Source organism: Mesoplodon densirostris, chromosome 1 (assembly GCF_025265405.1).
Source record: "Mesoplodon densirostris isolate mMesDen1 chromosome 1, mMesDen1 primary haplotype, whole genome shotgun sequence".
Lineage (NCBI taxonomy): Eukaryota > Metazoa > Chordata > Mammalia > Artiodactyla > Ziphiidae > Mesoplodon > Mesoplodon densirostris.
The window spans coordinates 4145057-4158460 of record NC_082661.1 but is presented as its reverse complement, the minus strand read 5'-3'; the positions used below and the strand labels follow the sequence as shown (position 1 = coordinate 4158460).

The 13404-nt window shown below is 42.6% G+C and overlaps 1 protein-coding gene across 1 annotated transcript; it reads left to right on the top strand.

Annotated features, from left to right (window-relative positions):
- Positions 1–9134: 9134 nt before the first annotated feature.
- LOC132487532 (large ribosomal subunit protein uL6-like) lies at positions 9135–9808 on the top strand. The gene has a single exon (XM_060095285.1). The coding sequence runs from the start codon at positions 9135–9137 to the stop codon at positions 9711–9713; it is 579 nt and encodes a 192-aa protein (XP_059951268.1). The 3' UTR covers positions 9714–9808.
- Positions 9809–13404: the final 3596 nt, after the last annotated feature.

Sequence of the window (13404 nt, the reverse complement as noted above, 5' to 3'; positions counted from 1 at the left end):
TATAACAGGTAAATATGAGCAAAAAGATATGCAGTCAAACTGAATTCAAAGCTACAAGCATTAACAGTTGTCTTGCTGAGCAAAGAGAGCAGAAAAAAAAAGAATTAAAAGAATTAAACATGACAATTAATAAAGGTATGTATCAATAAATACATATATCAAACTCTACTCTGAATGAGAATTCATTGCCATGGAACAGTTGAAAAAATGATCTTCAGTCATTGCCCAAAGTGGAAAATCTTCAATCATTTTTCTCTGTCCACAGTGAAAAGTACCAACCAGAAAATTAAAAAAAAAAAAAAAGAAAGAAAAAAGAATATCTCTAAAACATCTCATTGGTCAATAAAATTGTGGACTGTATAAAACATGATTATAGTGAGGGTGCCACTGCCTAAGAAATATCAGATATGTCCAAAGCTACACTTAGAGAGGACAAATTGTACCTTCTTTCCTATTAGAACTAGACAAAAGTTTCTTAAGAATTAATTAATTAGGAATAAGAATTCAATAAGCTGCTATCTGAGGAAAGTAGAAGGATATAATAAATAATGATAAAAGGAGCTGATAAGGAATTAGAAAATTAGAGAAATTAAGGAACTGGAAGAAAGTAACAAAATTGAAATATATATCTAGCTAATTCTTTAAAAGAAAAATTGAAGAACCTAGTTAAATCATTCACTAAAGTAATTGATAAGGCCAAAAAATAAATATATATACCTGAAACTAACACAATATTGTAAATCAACTATACTTCAATTAAAAAAAGAGAATTGATAAGTTTGATATAATCAGATTTAAGGAACAATGAAAAAAATATGAGAGAATACTTTGTGTAACTCTATCCTAATTATCCAACAATATGATAAAGCAAATTATTAACAGATAAGTACAGAAAATGTATTTGATGTAAGATACTTTTATTATGCTGAGAAAGTACCCTGCATCATGTAAATTTTCTGTGCTCACCTAATACATTATACTATTACATTTTTGGATAATATACATGTATACTACCCCCCTTGTTTATTTTTATTTCACTATTACTTGGTATTTGGGGGGAGGGAGCCAGAGTTCTCCATCCTCTGCCTACAGCTTGATTGACGCCCCCTTCCAGGGGCCCGTCGCAGGGGACTTTCCTGGCTCCGTTCCAGGCACTCTATCAGTGTTCAGAAGAAGGGCCTACACAGGGCTCCCTATCTTCCCTCAGGAGCTGGGACGGGGCTTGGAATGTCTCCCAGGCTCATAAGTTCTATTCCCATGCTGAGAACTTCCTCTGCTCTCCTCCGGCCAGACCTTTATCACTGCTTTTCTATATCTGACTCTTTGGTGGCTATGCCTGCTTTAGTTCATAGCAGCAGCTCTACAAATGCCAATTCTTTCATTAGCTTGTGCTAGGGGTTGTTTGAAAACCAGAAATGGATCCTTGGCTTTGTCAAGGATTTTACACAGGGAGGTAAAATCAAGCATTACATGGCATGAAGAGGAAAAAGCACCTTGCCATGCATTCTCATGTTTAAGCAGGGCTGTCTGCTCAGGCTACCCCTGGGTCCACGAATGTCTTCATGACTCTGGGGCTCCAGAGCTAATTTCAACTATGGACACCCTGAGGGTGGCAGAAAGTGGTTGGAAACCCACCTTTGTTTATTATGTCTAGAAAGTCTAGTGGAAGACAAATCCAGTAGGAGCAAGTATGTTGTCCTCCAGACAATACCGGATTTTCATACTCAGTTAACTTGTGTTTACTGAGAATTTGCAGAATGTACAGCATTGTGCTAAATCCTGGGTGGAAATTGATGGGAGCTGCTGCACAATCCCTTCCTTCTAAATGTTTATAGTCTAGTGGAGGAAATAAACCCTCTTACTTGCCGTGGAGTTTTGTCTGCTTTCCCATGCATTGATGTCAAAAGAGCAGTGTAGACAGTAAGTATTAGAGGGGGTAAGAGGTGGAGCCATCCCTGGGAGAGATGCTATTCCATTTGGGTTGGGAAGTAGAGAAAAAGATCTAGAGCGATGCATGTGAGGATGAGAACTGTTTCAGGTAAGTAAAGCAGTGAGAAGAAGGCAGAGATGGAAGATGTACTTGGAGGTCCACAGAGTGACCACAACCTGGAGAGTAACCCTCACAATGGAGAAGAGGAAATGCAGAGAAGCAGTGTTGGGCTTGTCAGTGGATGGATGTGAGGACCAAGCTCAGGAGGACAATGGTGGAATGGCAGGCCGTGGGCAGCCCAGGGTGTACTGGAAAAAGGGTGCTATTGAAGGCGATAATCCTTGGCACAGGGAGAGATGACCTGCAAGTAGGAGCTCAATGGGCCACAGCAAGTGGATGTGTATCATCCGGGGAAAGAAATGCAGGTGCCAGAAACTTGGCCAAAGGAGGCAACTGCGCTTGGTGACTGGCTCAGAAAAGGGGTGGAGCTGGGAGGAGGCTGAGAGGAGGAGGAGGATGGAGGGTGGTGAAATTGTCTTTAAATATAAAAACCCAGAACTGATTCTGAGAAAGGATGCCCATCAGCCAGGGCTGCACAGCAGTGGACCTCGGTGGGGAAGGAGAGCAGGATAACACAGGGTCCACATCTGCAAAACGAGCAAGCAAACAAGACCAAGGCAGCCTGGCATTTCCACTGCAGACTCTACCCTTCCTGGATGTCCTGGGAGGACCCTTTTCATCCTCATAGGGAGTGACTAAAATGTGAACTGGTTCATTTACTGGGAGGAGCTACAATGACCACTGGGCCTAATGGCCAAATGGAAAAATATGCTAAAAGGATTTCCAAAAGCATAATGTACCCTACACTTTAGGATGGGATTGAGCGAAACTGGCCTTTACCAATCAGAAAATCACCTCTCAGTGCTTTTCATGGCACTTCATAAACTATGATGCAAGATTGGAGATGCCCTGAACAGTGACCAATAAATGATTTTATAGCCATAATTGTGTTCTCCAGGAAAAGGGAATATTTCATAGAAAACCAGATAAATGTTACCCAGACAAACTGTATAGAATCTGGTCACTTTGGTTCAACTGATCTGGTGTGTATGTTTCACATGATTTTTGTTGCCATTTCCCTCTTCTGTAAGTCTCAGAATGCGAGGGGTATTCTACTTCATTTGTTTCAGACTGCATTTTTAGTAGCTGATTTTAAATTGGTAACACTTGTATATCTATTTTTAGGGGGTAAGGTAAAAGGGGATGGTGATGCCTAATAACTAATAAAATCTAAGAAAATACTTAGCCTAAAATATCCCTGGGCTTGTAAGTGCGTGCCTGTCCCAGCACGTCTAAGACAATGCAGACAGCTATGTTTTCTCCCGGGAGGCGTGTTTATTCCAAATGTATGTCCTGCTGATTTGGGGAGGAGACCCCTGTAAGCCCCCACCTCTACAGGACATAGGGTCACAGCCTCTTCCAGTGTTTGGACTGGTGGTGTTGTTTCCACATGTACTTTACCTCCTTTAAATTGGAGACACTTTAAGATGTTTCTAGGCTTGGAAGTGAGACCAGCAAAAAGGCAAAAGTTAAGGCCAAGAAAGATGGGGTCTGAATGAGTGACAAGGTCCTTTTGTCATCTCTTTGTCATGCACTTTGCCATGTCTATCACCCTTGCATTTTAAAAAATATCTTATTATGGTAAAATAGAAACATAACATAAAATTTCCCATTTTAACCATGTTAAGTGTACAATCCAGTGACATTAAGTGCATTCACAATGTCGCCTGACCGTCACCACTATCTATTTTCAGGACGTTTTCCTCATCCACTCACTGAAACTGTCCTCATCAAACACTAAGTCCCCATTTCTCCCCTCCCCCAGTCCCTGGGAACAGCTTTCCCCTTTCCGTTTCTGTGAACTTGCTTATTCTAGGGAACTCACACAAGTGGAATCACATAATATCAGTACTTTTTTTTTTTTTTTTTTTTTTTTTTTTGGCGGTACGTGGGCCTCTCACTGTTGTGGCCTCTCCCGTTGCGGAGCACAGGCTCCGGACGCACAGGCTCAGCGGCCATGGCTCATGGGCCCAGCCGCTCCACAGCATGTGGGATCTTCCTGGACCGGGGCACGAACCCATGTCCCCTGCATCGGCAGGCGGACTCTCAACCACTGCGCCACCAGGGAAGCCCCTAATATCAGTACTTTTGATTCTGGCTCATCCCATCTTAGCACAATGTTTTCCAGGTCCTTCTATGGTTTTAACACGTATCATAATTTCACTCCTTTTTATGGCTGAATACTATTCCATTGCATGCATACACCACATATATTTATCCATTCAACAGTTGAGGAACACGTAGGTTGTTTCATCTTCTGATTGCTGGGAATTAGGCTGCTCTGGACCCTTAGTGCACACCTGGAAGTGGGATTCCTGGATCGTGTGGTCATTCTCTGTTTAACATTCCAAAGAACCAGCATCCTGATTCTCGCAGTGGCTTCACCACCTTACGTTCCCACCAGCAATGTGCCAGGGCTCCAATCTCTTTCCATCCTGGTCAAACTTGCGATTTTTGATTTTTTATTTTTTTGATAATAGTCATTCTGTGTGAAGGGTGTGAAGTGGTATCCACTGTAGTTTTTTTGTTTTTCTCTGAAAATGGTAGGGTTTTTTTTTTTTTTTTGCTAATAACCACTTGCTTTATTATTTTTTAAATTAATTTATTGGAGTATAGTTGATTTACAACGTTTTGTTAGTTTCTTTTTTAAAATTTATTTTATTGAAGTATAGTTGATTTATGATGTTGTTATTTTCTGCTGTCAACAAATGATTCAGTTATACATGTATATATATATATATATTCCTTTTCATATTCTTTTCCATTTTGGTTTATTACAGGATATTGAATATAGTTCTCTGTGCTACACAGTAGGACCTTGTTGTTTATTCATCCACTACAGTTTTTTAAAATTAATTAATTAATTTATTTTTGGCTGCATTGGTCTTCATTGCTGTGCGCGGGGTTTCTCTAGTTGTGGTGAGCGGGGCCTATTCTTCCTTGTGGTGTGTGGGCGTCTCATTGCGGTGGCTTCTCTTGTTGAGGAACAAGGGCTCTGGGTGCTCGGACTTCAGTAGTTGTGGCACGTGAGCTCAGTAGCTGTGGTGCACGGGCTTAGCTGTTTCTGAGATCTTCCTGGACCAGGACTCGAACCCGTGTCTCCTGCATAGGCAGGCGGATTCTTAACCGCTGCGCCACCAGGGAAGTCCCTCCACTACAGTTTTTTTTTTTTTTTTTTTTTTTTTGCGGTATGCGGGCCTCTCACTGTTGTGGCCTCCCCCGTTGCGGAGCACAGGCTCCGGACGCGCAGGCTCCGGACGCGCAGGCTCAGCGGCCATGGCTCACGGGCCCAGCCGCTCCGCGGCATATGGGATCCTCCCAGACCGGGGCACGAACCCGTATCCCCTGCATCGGCAGGCGGACTCTCAACCACTTGCGCCACCAGGGAGGCCCCCTCCACTACAGTTTTGACTTGCATTTCCCTAACGACACGTGACATTGATCATCTTTTCATGTGCCCATTGCACATATCTTGTGTACTATTTGCATTACAAATAAACAGGAAGCTGCAACTCAAGTTCTGATCTTTGCCCAGGTCGAATCCCCCATTCCACTTTGTCCAGTGTGAGGCGGGAGGTGACAACATGTCCCCTGGTACCTGGGGGAGAGAGAAGGGTGAGGCCCAGCAGGAGGCCAAGAGGAGTGTGTCTGCCTCTCGGCTGCCCTAGAATAAACAGTGCTCTGGTTCTTGGCTCTTTTTCCCCAGAATCGTCCCTCCAGTTCTGGCCGGGAGGGCATGAGCCTTGGCCAGTTGGCTGGGCTCCTGGGACCCTGGATACTGTGAGATGGCAAATGCCCCGGGACTTCGGGCTCACATGGTTCCTGCCCCCTCTGCACGACTCCCACTGGATGTCACTGCAGAGGTTTCACCTCCTTATGCAGGTGTGGTCCAGTTACCAGAATTCCCGGCCCATGTCTGTCCAGGACCCAGGGCCTGGCACAGGCCTGAGAGGCAGTGACTGGTTTCTTCTTTTCCTTCAATGAAATCAGCTCAGCTTCATCCCCCCTTGTCTACATGGGCCTGGGGTGGGATGGGGGAAGGACATTTAGGGACATCCCTGAATTAACCACCAAGTGTTGACATTTAGCTATGAAATGTTGACATTTAATGTAGAATAACTTAACCACGAATGTAATTGAGGACTCACTTCTACTGAGTGTAGAATTTTTAAAGCCTCTCTCTGGAGATGAAAATGTCTACGTAGCCAAATGGACAAAATATTTTTACCTGTCCTGGGTTCTCACAAGACCTACGAGTCCTGTGTTTTTATTTCTCAAAATGTGTTGTCATGTGGCACAAGTCATATTCCTAGACTCTTCTGTGTGTCAAGGCCACTGCTGAGCGGAAGGAACCACACTTCTCCTGCTCCACTGAAGGAGGAGACGGGCCCGGATGGTCCTCAGCCTGTGCTCAGAGCTGCTGCTGTCCCACACGGGGACCCTACGCAATATTAATCCTAATTTGGGTAGGATCTAGGTATATGGCATCATCCTTCAGACTGATTCACCCAGAAGAAAAATGAAGCCCTAATTTTTTAAGCCGAGGAGTCCATGTGTTTATGTATTTAGCACCTCCAGACAGCAGGAAATAATTAGCAGTTTGAGAACACATTAACAAAAACCAAGAGCTTTTTCAACTTTCGGACTCATAATATATATATCTGCAAAGTAACGAGCCTTCCAGAAGGAACGATATACTCTTTTGTGATCAGGAGGTTCCCCTGCACCCACCTTTTAACCCCCTGGGGTGACCACAGGCTGGACCTCCTGCCCCTCCCCCGGGCCATCACGGGACCGTTCATTTCAAGTCCCCACGACGAACATGGAACACGGTGCATTTCTCCTAGGGCGGCAGCTGGGCGGGATTCCCATAAAACACCACTTTATTTAATTTGAAGTCATTTTCTGGCAGGCTTTCCTTCTAATTTGGAATCAAATATTTAAACCACCATTGCTTGCGGGTCCTAAAATACAGGCTGGTATAAGAATTTTCAGGTGATGACAGGCAGAATGGGTTCAAAAAGACAAGATGTTTAGTTCTGGGTTGCAGCCAGTCGATGGCTCACTTCTAGTTATTTATCGATTATGTGCTTGTCCCCAGGGTCAATGAGGGCTGTGGCAACAACTGATTTTTATATGACACCTCGTGTTCTCTCATTCCTCATCGTCAAGTCGGGAGGAATCAAATATTTCCCTATTAAAAGTCCTTCCTTTTGCCCAGTGAATTTATGAGCATAAGAATAAAAATGTACAGCATAATTTTCATCTCTTTGCAAAAAAAGCCCCTGTAGCGTTGCTGTTGAACTTGGCATTGTGGCCTAGGGGACTGGTACCAGGAGGGGCGTGCTTACTGCATTATTCATTTCCCAGGGAGAGGAGTGGCTGGGGGCTGTGATGAAGAGGCTTTGTTTTTGAGAAGCCAAATGAAAATACTCTGGATGGTCTTGATAGATGAGCAAATATTTTGCAGGACATTTGTCTGTTTACTTTGCAGTACCCCCGAAACGCCTGTAGGGGGAGTTTTCTTATTACTCTTTTCGAGTAACTAAACACAGAAAATGTCAGGATTTTCTGTTTCCTGACTAATGTGCTTTTGCTCTGTTTTGCATTGAGGTTCAAATACTTTTGCACAGATAATCATTGCCTCCCAATCTAAAGGCTGGCCTCAGTGAATCTAAGACTGTGAAGAATGGCAAAATAATAATAATAACAACAACAATAACATTTGAGGATTTTAAAAAACACAGGACATAAATGAAGAGTGATTTAAAAAAATGTCTTGGACATCAGCCAGGTCGGGACTAGAGTGGGAGTGAGTTGCCTGCTGACATTTCGTATTCTTTGTCCTCTCTCACCTTCCCCCAGCCTCCCTAGTCCCAGCCCTGAGAACCAGGAATCCAAACCGGTGTGCTTGAGTCCAGCTGCAGGTCCCAGGGAGGCTGCAGACAAGAGGACGGAAAGCTGATGTGAGGGGTGGGCTCTGCTGGGTCCTGAAGCTCTGTACCCCCTCCCCCATGGGGCCTGGAGGAAGGGAAGGGGTGGGAAAAAGAGAACAGAGAGGTCTGGAGCTGAACCCCTGTTTCCATATAATGAACTATGACCTATGACCTCATGGCCATCTCCACTGTTGGGGGCCAGAGGAATTTCTCTGCCTGATATCAAACTAAGAAGCAGAGAGAGGTGGGCTGCAGGGTAAGTCTGTTCAAGTGGACGAATAAGGAGAGGGGGTGAAGTCTGCTTTTAAACAAGGTGTCTGTGAAAAAGCAGAACTGCCCCAGGGCCTTGGGACTCTGCTTAAAAGAGGGATCACCAACCTGGCAGAAATGGCAGCTGCTAGCAGGAAGCCTCAGGAGGATTCAGAGGCTTTCCCTGACCTTCACTGTGTCAACGCAGCTCTTCAGGGACATGTGCAGGGGTCTGGAGGAATCTCACCTGGAAGGACACCACTGGAAAGGATCTCAGTGCGGTTAAGTCTTGCTCCAATGCGACAGAGCAAGTCCATGGCCAAACCCAAAGTCAGCAGTGGAGAACACCTCCCCTCCTCAGTGGGAGGGGCTGCAAAGTCACGTGACAAAGGGCACACAGGGTCCAGGGAAGGTAAAGAATCGAGGCCATTGATGTAATGGATCACATACGTGTTGGCAAGAATGTGGAAAAGCAGTACTCTCACACTCTATAGGTGAGAGTATAAACTGAAGATATGGTGTTGGAGGCAGTTTGGCAATATCTGTCAGAATTTTAAAATGCATATCCATTGTGAAGAATTTATTCTATAGATATATTTACTAAAATACCAAGAGATATGGAAAAGGAAGTTAAATGCAGGATGGTTTTTAGAAGGAAATAAGCCCAGATCAAGAAGCAACCTGAAGTTGATAAAGGACTTTTTAAATAAAAATATGATATACAAATAAAATAGAACATGAGTGACCACTGGAAAAAATGAGACAGATCTTCAGGTGATAACATGGAGTGAAATTCATGATATTTTATTAAGTGAAAACTAGCTAAAGAACAGTGTGTTTACTATTATTTTATTTGTATAAAAATAGAGAATATGCTCTTTGCCACATCTACTGCGAGAATGAAGACCATTCTCAGCAATCAAACTGTCGACATTCCAGAAAATGTCTACATTACTCTGAAGGGACGCACAGTTATTGTGAAGGGCCCCAGAGGCACCCTGCGGAGGGACTTCAATCACATCAATGTAGAACTCAGTCTCCTTGGGAAGAAAAAGAAGAGGCTCCGGGTTGACAAATGGTGGGGGCATAGGAAGGAACTGGCCACTGTTCGCACTATCTGTAGTCATGTACAGAACATGATCAAGGGTGTTACACTGGGCTTCCGTTACAAGATGAGGTCTGTGTATGCTCACTTCCCCATCAACGTTGTTATTCAGGAGAATGGTTCTCTTGTTGAAATCCGAAATTTTTTGGGTGAAAAATACATCCGTAGGGTTCGGATGAGGCCAGGTGTTACTTGTTCAGTATCTCAAGCCCAGAAAGATGAGTTGATTCTTGAAGGAAATGACACTGAACTTGTGTCAAATTCAGCTGCTTTGATTCAGCAAGCCACAACAGTTAAAAATAAGGATATCAGAAAATTTTTGGATGGTATCTATGTTTCTGAAAAAGGAACAGTTCAGCAGGCTAATGAATAAGATCTGAGTGATCCAGTTACAGAAACTGCAAGAGGCCAGGCTCATATGTAATATTTTAAAAATGAATAAAAGCTCTTTTGACTTGGGAAAAAAAATAGAGAATATGCTTATAGGTATAAAATAAAGTGTTGACAGTGGTTGCCTCTGGAAAATGAGACTCAAGTTCGAGGGTGGATTATGTTTTCATTTTATACCTTTCTATGTTTCTTGATTTTTTTAAATCATATGCATGTAATACTTTTCCAATTAAAAATTAATTTTGAAATGGTTCTGTATTTGCTTTCTCAGAAATTCAGGAGACAACATTTCTTGGGACCATGGAATTTTTAATTTGGAAATTCACACATCTTAGGCTATAATGACTCTGTGACTTGGGGTGCTGAATTCAGTCCATCTACACTGAAAAAGAATTGCTTGATGATAAGTAAGCAAAGAAATGGCCCCAAAATTCTTTAAACCCTTCATTTGTAGGTGCTCCATTTATCCAGTTAGCAGGTATAGAATCTTCTCTCAAGCTATGGAACCAAGAATGCATTAAAGAGAAGAAACAGAGGGTCAAGCAGTTCCTTGTTTTCAGTTTTTCTTGCAATTTCTTATTGTGCATCTGTATTACACACACACGGGGTTGCCTGCACAGTACACCATGATACAAAAGATGGTTGTGCTCACTTCCCCACTTCCTTCTCCCCATCTTCTCCTCAGCCACTCCAGACATGCAGCCCTGCCATCAACTCATTGAAATGGCTATTTCATGGTCAACTTGCTCAAGTCAGTGGCAGTTTTTTCTCCTAATTAGACCAGTCTGCAGCAGGCTATGTGGTTATCACTTATTCGTTCTTGAAACATTTTCTTTTTGTTTCCTGGACACCAATGCTCTGTTTTTCTCTTACTTTGTTAGTTTCTCATTCTTGTTCTCCTTTGCTGCCTCTTTCTTGTTGACCAAACGTTGACCTGGTCATTGTTTCTCTTCTCCGTCTGTCCTTTTTCTCTGGTTGATCTCATCTAGTCTAATGGCCTTAAGCCTCACACATACGGTGATGTTTTTCAAGGTCGTTTTTGTTTTCTCTGACCTAGACCCATCCTCTGAGATCAGACTTCTTTCTTCAGTTTACTATCCATCATCTTAAACTTAGTATTGTCAAAACATACTACACATTTCCTCAATCTACTTTCCCCTCCTCATATTTTCCGTTTCTCGGTGAATGACAATACCGTTCAACCAATTTCTCAGGTCAAAACCCCAGAAAATATCCTTGATTTCTCGTTCTTCTTAACACCCATGGATACACTTGAGCGGTCTTATTTGATTGATTTTCAAAATGTGTCCCAATTCTGGTGGTAGCTAAGTCTCTACTCTGATATCCTTAGTCTTGGTCGCCTGTTAACAGCAGCAGGGTCCCAACTGTCCTACCAGCTTCAGCTTTTGCTCCCTTGCTTCATCCTCCTTACAAAAAAAGGAACTATATATATATGTTTCATGCATGTGTGTATATGTACAACTCTGTATATAATAGTTTCATGCATGTGTGTATATGTACAAGTATGTATATAATAGTTTCATGCATATATGTATATGTACAACTATGTATATAATGGCTTCAAGACTTGGTTAAGATAAGCACACTTTGGCAGAATGGGAGATTACCACACGTACCACACCTTTTCCAAGTCACCTTTCCCGACATTCCCCATGCCCCTCACACTGCCTATGCCACAGACAGCACTGCTGCATTATTCTTTATCCCATAAATACAGCAGCACCTTGTCTTCTGGGAGCCAGATTCGAGATTTGTCCTCCTGTCTTCTCCTTGGCTGCCTTGTGAATAAGCCCTGTCTTCACTGCAAACCTCGGATGTCTCAGCATTTTGGCTTGCTGTGTTTCTGACAAAGGGAACCTGGCTGGGATAAATCATCCAGCAGACAAAAATCCAAGACACCACTGAGATTTTTACCACAGTTGTCTACACCGTGTGGCTGACAGGGTCTTGGTGCTCCTGCTGGGTGTCAGACCTGAGCCTCTGAGGTGGGAGAGCTGAATTCAGGACATTGGACCACAAGAGAGCTCCTGGGCCCACATAATATCAATCGGCGTGAGCTCTCCCAGAGACCTCCAGCTCAATGCTAAGACCCAGCTCCACACAATGACCAGCAAGCTCCAGTGCTGGACACCCCATGCCAACCAACTAGCAAGACAGGAACACAACCCACCCATTTGCAGAGAGGCTGCTTAAAATCATACTAAGTTCACAGATACCCCAAAACACACCGGCAGACATGGTCCTGCCCACTAGAAAGACAAGATCTAGCCTCATCCACCAGAACACAGGCACCAGTCCCCTCCACCAGGAAGCCTATGCAAACCACTGAACCAACCTTACCCACTGGGGGCAGACACCAAAAACATGAAAATGACAAACCTGCAGCCAGCAAAAAAGGAGGAAACCCCAAACACAGTAAGTTAACCAAAATGGGAACACAGAGAAATATGCAGCAGATAAAGGAGCAAGGTAAAAACCCACCAGACCAAACAAATGAAGAGGAAATAGGCAGTCTACCTGAAAAAGAATTCAGAGTAATGATAGTAAAGTGATCCAAAATCTTGGAAATAGAATGGAGAAAATACAAGAAACTCTTAACAAGGACCTAGAAGAATGAAAGAGCAAACAAATAATGATGAACAACACAATAAATGAAATTAAAAATTCTCTAGAAGGAATCAATAGCAGAATAACTGAGGCAGAAGAATGGATAAGTGACCTGGAAGATAAAATAGTGGAAATAACTACAACAGAGCAGAATAAAGAAAAAAGAATGAAAACAATTGAGGACAGTCTCAGAGACCTCTGGGACAACATTAAACACACCAACATTCGAATTATAGGGGTCCCAGAAGAAGAAGAGAAAAAGAAAAAGAAAGAGACTGAGAAAATATTTGAAGTGATTATAGTTGAAAACTTCCTTAGTATGGGAAAGGAAATAGTTAATCAAGTCCAGGATACGCAGAGAGTCCCATACAAGATAAATCCAAGGAAAAACATGCCAAGACACATATTAATCAAACTATCACAAATTAAATACAAAGAAAAAATATTAAAAGCAGCAAGGGAAAAGCAACAAAAACATCCAAGGGAATCCCCATAAGGTTAACAGCTGATCTTTCAGCAGAAACTCTGCAAGCCAGAAGGGAGTGGCAGGACACATTTAAAGTGATGAAAGGGAAAAACCTACAGCCAACATTACTCTACCCAGTAAGGATCTCATTCAGCTTCAACAGAGAAATTAAAACCTTTACAGACAAGCAAAAGCTAAGAGAATTCCATACCACCAAGCCAGCTTTACAACAAAGGCTAAAGGAACTTCTCTAGGCAGGAAACACAAGAGAAGAAAAAGACCTACAATAATAAACCCCAAACAATTAAGAAAATGGTAATAGGAACATACATATTGATCATTACCTTAAATGTAAATGGATTAAATGCTCCAACTAAAAGCCATAGATTGGCTGAATGGATTAAAAAAACAAGACCCATATATATGCTGTCTATAAGAAACTAACTTCAGGCCTAGGGACACATACAGACTAAAAGTGAGGGGATGGAAAAAGATATTTCATGCAAATGGAAATAAAAAGGAAGCTGGAGTAGCAATTCTCATATCAGACAAAATAGACTTTAAGATAAAGACTATTACA

Excerpts from the sequence above, each read along its gene's own strand:
- LOC132487532 (XM_060095285.1), top strand. The coding sequence starts at position 9,135 with ATGAAGACCATTCTCAGCAATCAAACTGTCGACATTCCAGAAAATGTC.